The sequence below is a fragment of the Oncorhynchus clarkii genome, chromosome 10 (assembly GCF_045791955.1).
Source record: "Oncorhynchus clarkii lewisi isolate Uvic-CL-2024 chromosome 10, UVic_Ocla_1.0, whole genome shotgun sequence".
Classification (NCBI taxonomy): Eukaryota; Metazoa; Chordata; class Actinopteri; order Salmoniformes; family Salmonidae; genus Oncorhynchus; species Oncorhynchus clarkii.
This window is the reverse complement of record NC_092156.1, coordinates 76,660,199-76,675,198: the sequence shown is the minus strand read 5'-3', so window position 1 is coordinate 76,675,198 and position 15,000 is coordinate 76,660,199. Positions and strand designations below refer to the sequence as shown.

Genomic DNA, 15,000 nt, shown 5'->3' with positions numbered 1-15,000 from the left:
TGTCGGTGAGAAGCTTTTCTGCTGTTGTTTTTTAGTCTAAACTTTCCCAACTATACCAGGAGGATGAAAGTCTAAACGTGTCGGTGAGAAGCTTTTCTGCTGTTGTTTTTTAGTCTAAACTTTCCCAACTATACCAGGAGGATGAAAGTCTAAACGTGTCGGTGAGAAGCAACAGTGTTAAATAAGTCGTGCTTCTTTTAAAAATATAATCACAAATGACCTACCTGTTACTCTGGTTTATAAAACACAAGACATAACTTCCTGGTTTATAAAACACATAACTTCCTGGTTTATAAAACACAAATAACTTCCTGGTTTATAAAACACAAGCCATAACTTCCTGGTTTATAAAACACAAATAACTTCCTGGTTTATAAAACACAAGCCACAACTTCCTGGTTTATAAAACGCAAGCCACAACTTCCTGGTTTATAAAACACAAGCCACAACTTCCTGGTTTATAAAACACAAGCCACAACTTCCTGGATTATAAAATACAAAACATAACCTTCTGGTTTATAAAACAGAAGACACAACTTTCTGTTTATTAAAACAAAATTAGTTGACTGCAGTATTGTTTCTTCTTAGTTGACTGCAGTATTGTTTCTTCTTAGTTGACTGCAGTATTGTTTCTTCTTAGTTGACTGCAGTATTGTTTCTTCTTAGTTGACTGCAGTATTGTTTCTTCTTAGTTGACTGTAGTATTGTTTCTTCTTAGTTGACTGCAGTATTGTTTCTTCTTAGTTGACTGCAGTATTGTTTCTTCTTAGTTGACTGCAGTATTGTTTCTTCTTAGTTGACTGCAGTATTGTTTCTTCTTGGTTGACTGCAGTATTGTTTCTTCTTAGTTGACTGCAGTATTGTTTCTTCTTAGTTGACTGCAGTATTGTTTCTTCTTAGTTGACTGCAGTATTGTTTCTTCTTAGTTGACTGCAGTATTGTTTCTTCTTAGTTGACTGCAGTATTGTTTCTTCTTAGTTGACTGCAGTATTGTTTCTTCTTAGTTGACTGCAGTATTGTTTCTTCTTGGTTGACTGCAGTATTGTTTCTTCTTAGTTGACTGCAGTATTGTTTCTTCTTAGTTGACTGCAGTATTGTTTCTTCTTAGTTGACTGCAGTATTGTTTCTTCTTAGTTGACTGCAGTATTGTTTCTTCTTAGTTGACTGCAGTATTGTTTCTTCTTAGTTGACTGCAGTATTGTTTCTTCTTAGTTGACTGCAGTATTGTTTCTTCTTAGTTGACTGCAGTATTGTTTCTTCTTAGTTGACTGCAGTATTGTTTCTTCTTAGTTGATTGCAGTATTGTTTCTTCTTAGTTGACTGCAGTATTGTTTCTTCATAGTTGACTGCAGTATTGTTTCTTCTTAGTTGACTGCAGTATTGTTTCTTCTTAGTTGACTGCAGTATTGTTTTTTCTTAGTTGACTGCAGTATTGTTTCTTCATAGTTGACTGCAGTATTGTTTCTCCTTAGTTGACTGCAGTATTGTTTCTTCTTAGTTGACTGCAGTATTGTTTCTTCATAGTTGACTGCCGTATTGTTTCTTCTTAGTTGACTGCAGTATTGTTTCTTCTTAGTTAACTGCAGTATTGTTTCTTCTTAGTTGACTGCAGTATTGTTTCTTCTTAGTTGACTGCAGTATTGTTTCTTCTTAGTTGACTGCAGTATTGTTTCTTCATAGTTGACTGCAGTATTGTTTCCTCTTAGTTGACTGCAGTATTGTTTCCATTTAGTTGACTGCAGTATTGTTTCTTCTTAGTTGACTGCAGTATTGTTTCTTCTTAGTTGACTGCAGTATTGTTTCTTCTTAGTTGACTGCAGTATTGTTTCTTCTTAGTTGACTGCAGTATTGTTTCTTTATAGTTGACTGCAGTATTGTTTCTCCTTAGTTGACTGCAGTATTGTTTCTTCTTAGTTGACTGCAGTATTGTTTCTTCTTAGTTGACTGCAGTATTGTTTCTCCTTAGTTGACTGCAGTATTGTTTCTTCTTAGTTGACTGCAGTATTGTTTCTTCTTAGTTGACTGCAGTATTGTTTCTTCTTAGTTGACTGCAGTATTGTTTCTCCTTAGTTGACTGCAGTATTGTTTCTTCTTAGTTGACTGCAGAATTGTTTCTTCATAGTTGATTGCAGTATTGTTTCTTCTTAGTTGACTGCAGTATTGTTTCTTCATAGTTGACTGCAGTATTGTTTCTTCTTAGTTGACTGCAGTATTGTTTCTTCTTAGTTGACTGCAGTATTGTTTCTTCTTAGTTGACTGCAGTATTGTTTCTTCTTAGTTGACTGCAGTATTGTTTCTTCTTAGTTGACTGCAGTATTGTTTCTTCTTAGTTGACTGCAGTATTGTTTCTTCTTAGTTGACTGCAGTATTGTAGTTGACTGCAGTATTGTTTCTTCTTAGTTGACTGCAGTATTGTTTCTTCTTAGTTGACTGCAGTATTGTTTCTTCTTAGTTGACTGCAGTATTGTTTCTTCTTAGTTGACTGCAGTATTGTTTCTTCTTAGTTGACTGCAGTATTGTTTCTTCTTAGTTGACTGCAGTATTGTTTCTCCTTAGTTGACTGCAGTATTGTTTCTTCTTAGTTGACTGCAGTATTGTTTCTTCTTAGTTGACTGCAGTATTGTTTCTTCTTAGTTGACTGCAGTATTGTTTCTTCATAGTTGACTGCAGTATTGTTTCTTCTTAGTTGATTGCAGTATTGTTTCTTCATAGTTGACTGCAGTATTGTTTCTTCTTAGTTGACTGCAGTATTGTTTCTTCTTAGTTGACTGCAGTATTGTTTCTTCTTAGTTGACTGCAGTATTGTTTCTTCTTAGTTGACTGCAGTATTGTTTCTTCTTAGTTGACTGCAGTATTGTTTCTTCTTAGTTGACTGCAGTATTGTTTCTTCTTAGTTGACTGCAGTATTGTTTCTTCTTAGTTGACTGCAGTATTGTTTCTTCTTAGTTGACTGCAGTATTGTTTCTTCTTAGTTGACTGCAGTATTGTTTCTTCTTAGTTGACTGCAGTATTGTTTCTCCTTAGTTGACTGCAGTATTGTTTCTTCTTAGTTGACTGCAGTATTGTTTCTTCTTAGTTGACTGCAGTATTGTTTCTTCTTAGTTGACTGCAGTATTGTTTCTTCATAGTTGACTGCAGTATTGTTTCTTCTTAGTTGACGGTAGTATTGTTTCTTCTTAGTTGACTGCAGTATTGTTTCTTCTTAGTTGACTGCAGTATTGTTTCTTCTTAGTTGATTGCAGTATTGTTTCTTCTTAGTTGACTGCAGTATTGTTTCTCCTTAGTTGACTGCAGTATTGTTTCTTCTTAGTTGACTGCAGTATTGTTTCTCCTTAGTTGACTGCAGTATTGTTTCTTCTTAGTTGACTGCAGTATTGTTTCTTCTTAGTTGATTGCAGTATTGTTTCTTCATAGTTGACTGCAGTATTGTTTCTTCTTAGTTGACTGCAGTATTGTTTCTTCTTAGTTGACTGCAGTATTGTTTCTCCTTAGTTGACTGCAGTATTGTTTCTTCTTAGTTGACTGCAGTATTGTTTCTTCTTAGTTGACTGCAGTATTGTTTCTTCTTAGTTGATTGCAGTATTGTTTCTTCTTAGTTGACTGCAGTATTGTTTTAGCTGGGTGGGTCCAGCATGATCTCTGCTTTTTCTTTACATCGCTTATTGGTCTGGTTTTGGTCATAAACACTCCCATTGTTTCTGGGCGAACGCTGATTGGACCAGCCATTTTCTGTCTCATTCCAAACCCCGTTTATCGGCTGGAGGCCAGACTGATAAGCAGTTAAAAAAAATATTGAATTCTGGATTTACCAGGCTAGTGTTGTGTTTTCAGGACATTGCTGGAAATGGAGGGGAACCTGGGGGTGGAACCAGTGTAATTATTTTATCATTTTATCATTTTAATACAAGGATTTTCCCTTAGTGGGTTCCCAGAGTGACTTTCCTCCATTCCCACGCCTGTGTGTTGTTACTAATGGTCTATGGAAGTTTCTGAACTGTATAAACGTAGAACCTTGTTGACGTGTTCTACTGTTCCGTTGTGTTCTAGAACTCCTTCTCTGGGCTGGTCCATATGGAGGGAGAAGAACAAGGGTCAGAGTTCCAGATCTTTCAAAGGTTCTAGAAAGGGTTTTCCTCTCCTATCACTGTTGTGTCATTACATCAACGGCCGTGTGTTTTGTTACAGGCTATATATACATTCTATAGACCATAGTCATGTGTTTAAGAGATAACTGCTGTTATTGTTTTGATTTAGTTGACCTGGGACTTTCTTGGTGTACTAAAGCATGCAAATACCAATATATTTAAATTGGGACAAAGGTGGCAAAATACCGGTAACATCCCCAGATTTCCAGGTTTTCCCCAAAAAAATCCTGGTCGGAAGATTCCCGAATTTGCTCCTTATTCCTTCATGATTCCAGGAATCTTCCAAACCGAGTCTTCTGGATAACATGGGAATTTGGGGAAAGTTACCTGAATTTCTCAACCGTATTTGTGACTGATGGCTTTGCACTGATCAACAGTAGATACTTTTTCTGTGTTTGATGGTAAATGTAAATAATGTATATTTCTGTTTCCATAGAGACTGTAGCATCACTATATTTCCGTGTTTCCATAGAGACTGTAGCATCATTATATTTCTGTGTTTCCATAGAGACTGTAGCATCACTATATTTCTGTGTTTCCATAGAGACTGTAGCATCACTATATTTCTGTGTTTCCATAGAGACTGTAGCATCATTATATTTCTGTGTTTCCATAGAGACTGTAGCATTACTATATTTCTGTGTTTCCATAGAGACTGTAGCATCACTATATTTCTGTGTTTCCATAGAGACTGTAGCATCACTATATTTCTGTGTTTCCATAGAGACTGTAGCATCACTATATTTCTGTGTTTCCATAGAGACTGTAGCATCACTATATTTCTGTGTTTCCATAGAGACTGTAGCATCATTATCTTTCTGTGTTTCCATAGAGACTGTAGCATCACTATATTTCTGTGTTTCCATAGAGACTGTAGCATCACTATATTTCTGTGTTTCCATAGAGACTGTAGCATCACTATATGTCTGTGTTTCCATAGAGACTGTAGCATCACTATATTTCTGTGTTTCCATAGAGACTGTAGCATCACTATATTTCTGTGTTTCCATAGAGACTGTAGCATCACTATATTTCTGTGTTTCCATAGAGACTGTAGCATCACTATATTTCTGTGTTTCCATAGAGACTGTAGCATCACTATATTTCTGTGTTTCCATAGAGACTGTAGCATCACTATATTTCTGTGTTTCCATAGAGACTGTAGCATCACTATATTTCTGTGTTTCCATAGAGACTGTAGCATCACTATATTTCTGTGTTTCCATAGAGACTGTAGCATCACTATATTTCTGTGTTTCCATAGAGACTGTAGCATCACTATATTTCTGTGTTTCCATAGAGACTGTAGCATCATTATCTTTCTGTGTTTCCATAGAGACTGTAGCATCACTATATTTCTGTGTTTCCATAGAGACTGTAGCATCACTATATTTCTGTGTTTCCATAGAGACTGTAGCATCACTATATTTCTGTGTTTCCATAGAGACTGTAGCATCACTATATTTCTGTGTTTCCATAGAGACTGTAGCATCACTATATTTCTGTGTTTCCATAGAGACTGTAGCATCACTATCTTTCTGTGTTTCCATAGAGACTGTTGCATCACTATATTTCTGTGTTTCCATAGAGACTGTTGCATCACTATATTTCTGTGTTTCCATAGAGACTGCACCCTCTCGGACATAGACCTGACCCACGCCCTGCAGGTGCTGGTCTCCAAGGAGACAATGAACGTGTCCGGCGCCGATCAGGACCCCCACACGGGTAGTCTGGTCTGCTGCCCGATCAGAAACGGGAAGACAGGAAAAATCATTGGTGCGTCCCTCTTTCTCTGAATGTATCTTCTCTACTTTATATGCAGCATTGTCTTTACAGGCCAACGACCGGATAAAACTCACTTTATTTATCTAACTATGTTTATATGACTTTAACCTGACTGTAGAATTTCATTGACAACAACAACATGAATTCTATAACTACACCTCATACAACAGTAAAGAGGCAGGTGTCTCTGTTTGGTGTAGGGAGTCTTCTTCTTCTGTGGTTGTTAGAGACACGCTGTTAGTCGTAGGGAGTCTTCTTCTTCTGTGGTTGTTAGAGACATACTGTTAGTCGTAGGGAGTCTTCTTCTTCTGTGGTTGTTAGAGACATGCTGTTAGTCGTAGGGAGTCTTCTTCTTCTGTGGTTGTTAGAGGCACGCTGTTAGTTGTAGGGAGTCTTCTTCTTCTGTGGTTGTTAGAGACATGCTGTTAGTCGTAGGGAGTCTTCTTCTTCTGTGGTTGTTAGAGGCACGCTGTTAGTCGTAGGGAGTCTTTTTCTTCTGTGGTTGTTAGAGTCACGCTGTTAGTCGTTGTTGATAGTCAAGGCAGAGATATTGATATCAGTGCGTCTTAAACCAGCGTATTACTGGCTCTTCAGTCTTTATTTACTGATTTATTGACTGACTAGTATTGAATGACTAGGAAGCATTGTATTTACTAGGAAGTCTGCAGAGAATCTTGGCAGTTGAGAATCTTGGCTGTAGATAATCCTCGTTGAGAGAATCTTGGTTGCAGAGAATCTTGTATTTAATAGGAAGTCTGTAGATAATCTTGGTTGTAGAGAATCTTGCATTTACTAGGAAGACTGTAGATAATCTTGGCTGTAGAGAATCTTGTATTTACTAGGAAGTCTGTAGAGAATCTTATCTGTAGAGAATCTTGTATTTACTAGGAAGTCTGTAGAGAATCTTGTCTGTAGATCATCTTGTATTTACTAGGAAGTATGTAGAGAATCTTGTATTTACTAGGAAGTCTGTAGAGAATCTTATCTGTAGAGAATCTTGTATTTACTAGGAAGTCTGTAGAGAATCTTGTCTGTAGATCATCTTGTATTTACTAGGAAGTATGTAGAGAATCTTGTATTTACTAGGAAGTCTGTAGAGAATCTTGTCTGTAGATCATCTTGTATTTACTAGGAAGTCCTCTATTAGCTGACTGAGTATTAGCAGCATTAGAGTGCGTCAGCCAGGGTGCTTAGCAGGGTTGTTAAATAGACAGTCCTAACCATCACTGATCTACAAACAACAGATAAGACCGTCTTAATTTGGGATAGGCGTTCCGCTAGCGACCCACCTTGACAACATCCGGTGAAATAGCAGAGCGCCAAATTCAAATGACAGAAATAGTCATAATAAACATTCATAAAAATACAAGTGTTATACATCGGTTTAAAGATTAACGTCTTGATAATCCAGCCGCAGATTTCAAAAAGGCTTTACGGCGAAAGCATACCATGCGATAATCTGAGGACTGCGCCCCGCTTACAAAAGCATACAAACATTTTACAACCCAGCAGAAGAGCCACGAAAGTCAGAAATAGCAATAAAATAAATCACTTACCTTTGAGGATCTTCATCTGTTGGCATTCCAAAGGGTTCCAGCAACACAATAAATGGTTGTTTTGTTCGATAAAGTCCCTCTTTATATCCCCACAAACTCAGTTTTGTTGGTGCGTTTTGTTCAGTAATCCACTGGCTCAAAGGAGGTCAAAACATGCAGACGAATACATCCTAATAGTACCGGTAAAGTTCGTCGAAACATGTGCATCATTAAGTCTTTGCATTAAACAAATCAGGTTTCAAGAAAAACACAATCAAACACAATCATGATTTCTGTAACTATATTGAGGCCCATCACATGCAGTAGAGTAGGTGATGGGTCTTAATTGATCTTGTGTGCTTACACTGCCATTGCGTGACATGACATCCAACTCAGCGTGACCCTTAGAGAATGCTGATAAGCACAACGCTCCAGTGTGTTGCTACAGGAGGAAAGACTCACAGAGCCACAATGTCGAACGATGTTGATAAATAATCCTCAGGTTGTCTATTATCTAAACAATCGCTAATATTTCAACCGGACAAAAGCGTTTTCAATAGAAAGGAAAAAGAACGAGTACACCGTCACACGCAAAGGAGTAGTGGCAATGAAAACGGACACCTGCCAAAACTTCTTATTCTTGTTTTTTTTTCTTCAGAAAACAAGCCTGGAACCATATCTAAAGACTGTTGACATCTAGTGGAAGCCATAGGAACTGCAATCTGGGCCCTAATATATAGTCAATAGGCTTTGAATAGAAAACTACTCACATCAAAGAAATGTCATTTCCTGGATGGTTTGTCCTCGGGTTTTCGCCCGCCACATCAGTTCTGTTATACTCACAGCCATTATTTTAACAGTTTTAGAAACTTCAGAGTGTTTTCTATCCAATAATACAATTATATGCGTATACTAGCTTCTGGGCCTGAGTAACAGGCAGTTTACTTTGGGCACCTCGTTCATCCAAACTTCCGAATTCTGCCCCCTATCCATAAATTAACCACTACTGATCTCCACACCACAGAAACACATCTGCAATAGCATCTCAGAGTAGCAGGGCTGATCTAGGATCAGGTCCCCACCTGTCTATGTGGTCTTCTTCAAAGCAAAACTGATCTTAGGTCAGCACTCTGAGACGCTTCATGAATACAGGCCCTGGGCAAGACGATATCGTCATGACGATACATGATAAGATTGAATCATGAATCGTCACGAAGTTTGAAGTTATTACATAAATAAATAAAGTTATTAACAACTTTTCATCCATCCCTCTGTTGTTGTTGTCTGTTGTCTGTTGTTGTTGTTGTTGTTGTTGTTGTTGTTGTCTGTTGTTGTTGTTGTTGTCTGTTGCTGTTGTCTGTTGTTGTCTGTTCAGCCGTCTGCCAGCTGAAGAACAAACTGGGCCCTGGCGACGCGGAGACGGGCAGGGCGTTTAACCGTTATGATGAGTGCCTCCTAGAGGACTTTGCGGTGTACTGCGGCCTGGCCCTGCAGACCGTCCAGACCGTCCAACGGATAGAGTACCAACGAGCCAGCCAGGACGTTACCCAAGAGGTGGGGGAGGAGACAGAAGTCTGTGTATATATGTATATATATGTAATATATATTATATATATATATATCTATATATATATATATATATATAGTACTTGTCAAGGGGTTTTCTTAATTTTTTACTATTTTCTACATTGTAGAATAATAGTGAAGGCATCACTACTTTGAAGAATCTAAAATATATTTTTATTTGTTTAACACTTTTTTGGTTACTACATGATTCCATATGTGTTATTTCATAGTGTTGATGTCTTCACTATTATTCTACAATGTAGAAAATAGTACAAATAAATAAAAACCCTTGAATGAGTAGGTGTTCTAGAACCCTGGAATGAGTAGGTGTTCTAGAACCCTGGAATGAGTAGGTGTGTCCAAACATTTGACCGGTACTGCATATAGAGTTGAACTCTGACGTTTACATACACCTTAGTGATAGGAATTGTATGAATAATGACTAAACAATATCTACATTTAAATAGAACTATAACTAATTAAACTTATACTCTGTTTTACAATATCTGATTAATAAAGTTAGTTCATAAGGAAGAGATTATGTAGCATGAACAAGGAGTAATTAAAACATAATAAACACCATTCCAACTTAGTTGGAGAGGTATGTGTTGTGGGTTTGGAGTAAGCAAAGAGGGTCATTAACCTATGTTTGAACCCACTCAGCTATAACTCTGGGGCGTTTAGATACGACAGCGAGAGCCCCTCCAGGTTTTCCTTATCTGGAACTGTCTGCTAAATAGTGATAAATAATGGTGCGACTTCAGAAGTTAATCTTGATATAGTGTGTGTATCAGGAGTGTGCGCTAGTGGGTTGGAATAAACATTTGAACCTGCTTTGTCTTGGTTGAGAGGAGGAAATTCGTTCTAGAACCTGTGACGTCATATTTTGTATATAAACTGTTGTTCGTGGTTACGTGGCAGCGCGCTCCGAGGATAAATACTATTATCTATTATTGAAAAGACTGTCTATTTTATGCAAATACGAATCTTATCAATTCTTATAAATAGACTGAGTGATTTTAATTAATGAACACATATAGGAATTATGAAATTCCGTTGACACTTAGCCAAATACATTTAAACTCAGTTTTTCCACAATTCCTTCATGTGTTTACATATTTGTGTTTGTGTGTGTGCTGTCTTAACGTGTGTGTGTTTTTTTAAGTCTATGTGTTGACGTGTGTGTGTGTCCTCTCCTAAGGTTCTGTCCTACCACCTTACTGCAGCTCAAGAGGAAATCCGTGCGTTGCAGGTGAACCACTGATACCAACAGACCAACACCTAACATCTCTCTATCCTTCCCTCTCTCTATCCTTCCCTCTGTCCTAACATCTCTCTATCCTTCCCTCTATCCTACCATCTATCCATCCTTCCCTATCTCCTCACATCTCTTTATCCTTCCCTCTCTCCTCACATCTCTCTATCCTTCCCTCTCTCTATCGTTCCCTCACTCTATCCTTCCCTCACATCTCTCCCTCTATTCCTATTTCTACAGATCTCTTTCTCTCTTTCCACCCCACTATCTTTCTATCTCTCTCTCTCTCTTTCCACCCCACTATCTTTCTATCTCTCGCTCTCTCTTTCCACCCCACTATCTCTCTCTCTCTCTCTTTCCACCCACTATCTTTCTATCTCTCTCTCTCTTCTTCCCTCCCTCTGCCAATCTCTCCCTTCCCTTTTCAGTGTTTCTCAGCAGGGGCGGGGGTCTTCCTGGTGTGTCCGGGGGCTGGATACGCTGCTCCACAATGCATGTTTCTCAGCAGGGGCGGGGGTCTTCCTGGTGTGTCCGGGGGCTGGATACTCCACAATGCATGTTTCTCAGCAGGGGTGGGGGTCTTCCTGGTGTGTCCGGGGGCTGGATATGCTGCTCCACAATGCATGTTTCTCAGCAGGGGCGGGGGTCTTCCTGGTGTGTCCGGGGGCTGGATATGCTGCTCCACAATGCATGTTTCTCAGCAGGGGCAGGGGTCTTCCTGGTGTGTCCGGGGGCTGGATACTCCACAATGCATGTTTCTCAGCAGGGGCGGGGGTCTTCCTGGTGTGTCCGGGGGCTGGATATGCTGCTCCACAATGCATGTTTCTCAGCAGGGGTGGGGGTCTTCCTGGTGTGTCCGGGGGCTGGATACTCCACAATGCATGTTTCTCAGCAGGGGCGGGGGTCTTCCTGGTGTGTCCGGGGGCTGGATATGCTGCTCCACAATGCATGTTTCTCAGCAGGGGCGGGGGTCTTCCTGGTGTGTCCGGGGGCTGGATACTCCACAATGCATGTTTCTCAGCAGGGGCGGGGGTCTTCCTGGTGTGTCCGGGGGCTGGATATGCTGCTCCACAATGCATGTTTCTCAGCAGGGGCGGGGGTCTTCCTGGTGTGTCCGGGGGCTGGATACTCCACAATGCATGTTTCTCAGCAGGGGCGGGGGTCTTCCTGGTGTGTCCGGGGGCTGGATATGATGCTCCACAATGCATGTTTCTCAGCAGGGGTGGGGGTCTTCCTGGTGTGTCCGGGGGCTGGATACTCCACAATGCATGTTTCTCAGCAGGGGCGGGGGTCTTCCTGGTGTGTCCGGGGGCTGGATACTCCACAATGCATGTTTCTCAGCAGGGGCGGGGGTCTTCCTGGTGTGTCCGGGGGCTGGATACGCTGCTCCACAATGCATGTTTCTCAGCAGGGGCGGGGGTCTTCCTGGTGTGTCCGGGGGCTGGATATGCTGCTCCACAATGCATGTTTCTCAGCAGGGGTGGGGGTCTTCCTGGTGTGTCCGGGGGCTGGATACTCCACAATGCATGTTTCTCAGCAGGGGTGGGGGTCTTCCTGGTGTGTCCGGGGGCTGGATATGATGCTCCACAATGCATGTTTCTCAGCAGGGGCGGGGGTCTTCCTGGTGTGTCCGGGGGCTGGATACTCCACAATGCATGTTTCTCAGCAGGGGCGGGGGTCTTCCTGGTGTGTCCGGGGGCTGGATACTCCACAATGCATGTTTCTCAGCAGGGGCGGGGGTCTTCCTGGTGTGTCCGGGGGCTGGATACTCCACAATGCATGTTTCTCAGCAGGGGTGGGGGTCTTCCTGGTGTGTCCGGGGGCTGGATACTCCACAATGCATGTTTCTCAGCAGGGGCGGGGGTCTTCCTGGTGTGTCCGGGGGCTGGATACTCCACAATGCATGTTTCTCAGCAGGGGCGGGGGTCTTCCTGGTGTGTCCGGGGGCTGGATATGCTGCTCCACAATGCATGTTTCTCAGCAGGGGTGGGGGTCTTCCTGGTGTGTCCGGGGGCTGGATATGCTGCTCCACAATGCATGTTTCTCAGCAGGGGTGGGGGTCTTCCTGGTGTGTCCGGGGGCTGGATATGCTGCTCCACAATGCATGTTTCTCAGCAGGGGCGGGGGTCTTCCTGGTGTGTCCGGGGGCTGGATACTCCACAATGCATGAACATTAAATTAAATGACGCTTTCTTCCTTTACAATCTGAAAGTCGAGAACCGTTTTAATTTCATCTCTTGATATCAATGGCGTCACCAGCCAATTCTATATGAATCAATCAAAGATGTTTAGCTAACGATTACTACATTTACCACTAAGGTTTAATTTTAATTGTATTTATTGATCTGTTATTTTACCAGGTAAGTTGACTGAGAACACATTATCATTTGCAGCAACGACCTGGGGAATAGTTACAGGGGAGAGGAGATGAATGAGACCATTGTAAACTGGGGATTATTAGGTGACCGTGATGGTTTGAGGGCCAGATTGGGAATTTAGCCAGGACACCGGGGTTAACACCCCCTACTCTTACGATAAGTTACCCTGGGATCTTTAATGACCTCAGAGAGTCAGGACGTCCCATCTGAAAGACGGCACACCACACAGGGCAACGTCCCCAAACACCACTTCCAGCAGCATCTGGTCTCCCATCCAGGAACTGACCAGGACCAACCCTGCTTAGCTTCAGGATCAAGCCAGCTGTGGGATGCAGGGTGGTATGCTGCTGGCGTTCTAGAACTCACCATTGTTCCCTTAGGTGTATTACTGGTGCTGGTTCTAGAACTCACCATTGTGCTTTTAGGTGTATTACTGGTGATGGTTCTAGAACTCACCATTGTTCCCTTAGGTGTATTACTGGTGATGGTTCTAGAACTCACCATTGTGCTCTTAGGTGTATTACTGGTGATGGTTCTAGAACTCACCATTGTTCCCTTAGGTTTATTACTGGTTTTCATTTATCGCTAAGGTTGGCTCCACTTCCAGGATTACTAGCTGACTAGTTACACTGGAGGTTTCTATGACGATCTGATGAGAATCTGATGATATGATGAAGCTGCAGCTAATTGAATATAGCGAAATACTGCCCTTCTCAATCTCTCTCTATATCCACCCATCCCTCTCTATATCCACCCATCCCTCTCTCTATATCCACCCATCTCTCTCTATATCCACCCATCTCTCTCTATATCCACCCATCCCTCTCTATATCCACCCATCCCTCTCTCTATATCCACCCATCTCTCTCTATATCCACCCATCTCTCTCTATATCCACCCATCTCTCTCTATATCCACCTATCCCTCTCTCTATATCCACCCATCCCTCTATCTATATCCACCCATCTCTCTCTATATCCACCTATCCCTCTCTCTATATCCACCTATCCCTCTCTCTATATCCACCATCCCTCTCTATATCCACCTATCCCTCTCTCTATATCCACCTATCCCTCTCTCTATATCCACCCATCTCTCTCTATATCCACCCATTCCTCTCTCTATATCCACCCATCCCTCTCTCTATATCCACCCATCTCTCTCTCTATATCCACCCATCCCTCTCTCTATATCCACCCATCTCTCTCTATATCCACCCATCTCTCTCTATATCCACCCATCCCTCTCTCTATATCCACCCATCTCTCTCTATATCCACCCATCCCTCTCTCTATATCCACCCATCTCTCTCTATATCCACCCATCCCTCTCTATATCCACCCATCCCTCTCTATTTCCACCCATCCCTCTCTCTATATCCACCTATCCCTCTCTATATCCACCCATCTCTCTCTATATCCACCCATCTCTCTCTATATCCACCCATCCCTCTCTATATCCACCTATCCCTCTCTATATCCACCCATCTCTCTCTATATCCACCCATCCCTCTCTATATCCACCCATCCCTCTCTATATCCACCCATCCCTCTCTCTATATCCACCTATCCCTCTCTATATCCACCCATCTCTCTCTATATCCACCCATCTCTCTCTATATTCACCCATCCCTCTCTATATCCACCTATCCCTCTCCATATCCACCCATCCCTCTCTATATCCACCTATCCCTCTCTATATCCACCCATCTCTCTCTATATCCACCCATCCCTCTCTATATCCACCCATCCCTCTCTATATCCACCCATCCCTCTCTCTATATCCACCTATCCCTCTCTATATCCACCCATCTCTCTCTATATCCACCCATCTCTCTCTATATCCACCCATCCCTCTCTATATCCACCTATCCCTCTCTATATCCACCTATCCCTCTCTATATCCACCCATCCCTCTCTATATCCACCTATCCCTCTCTATTTCCACCCATCTCTCTCTATATCCACCCATCTCTCTCTATATCCACCCATCCCTCTCTATATCCACCTTTCCCTCTCTATATCCACCCATCTCTCTCTATATCCACCTATCCCTCTCTATATCCACCCATCTCTCTCTATTTCCACCCATCCCTCTCTATATCCACCCATCCCTCTCTATATCCACCCATCCCTCTCTATATCCACCCATCCCTCTCTCTATATCCACCTATCCCTCTCTCTATATCCACCCATCCCTCTCTATATCCACCCATCCCTCTCTATATCCACCCATCCCTCTCTATATCCACCCATCCCTCTCTATATCCACCCATCCCTCTCTCTATATCCACCCATCCCTCTCTATATCCACCCATCCCTCTCTATATCCACCTA

General features: G+C 41.9%; 1 protein-coding gene across 1 annotated transcript in view; it reads left to right on the top strand.

The window, feature by feature from the left end:
• LOC139419744 (cGMP-specific 3',5'-cyclic phosphodiesterase-like) overlaps positions 1–15,000 on the top strand; it is a 48,088-nt gene that overhangs the window by 10,701 nt on the left and 22,387 nt on the right. Inside the window, exons 9-12 of the mRNA XM_071169738.1 lie at positions 4,048–4,115; positions 5,770–5,921; positions 8,841–9,019; positions 10,233–10,283. Coding sequence (XP_071025839.1) covers positions 4,048–4,115; positions 5,770–5,921; positions 8,841–9,019; positions 10,233–10,283 — 450 coding nt within the window. The remainder of the gene's footprint in view (positions 1–4,047; positions 4,116–5,769; positions 5,922–8,840; positions 9,020–10,232; positions 10,284–15,000) is intronic.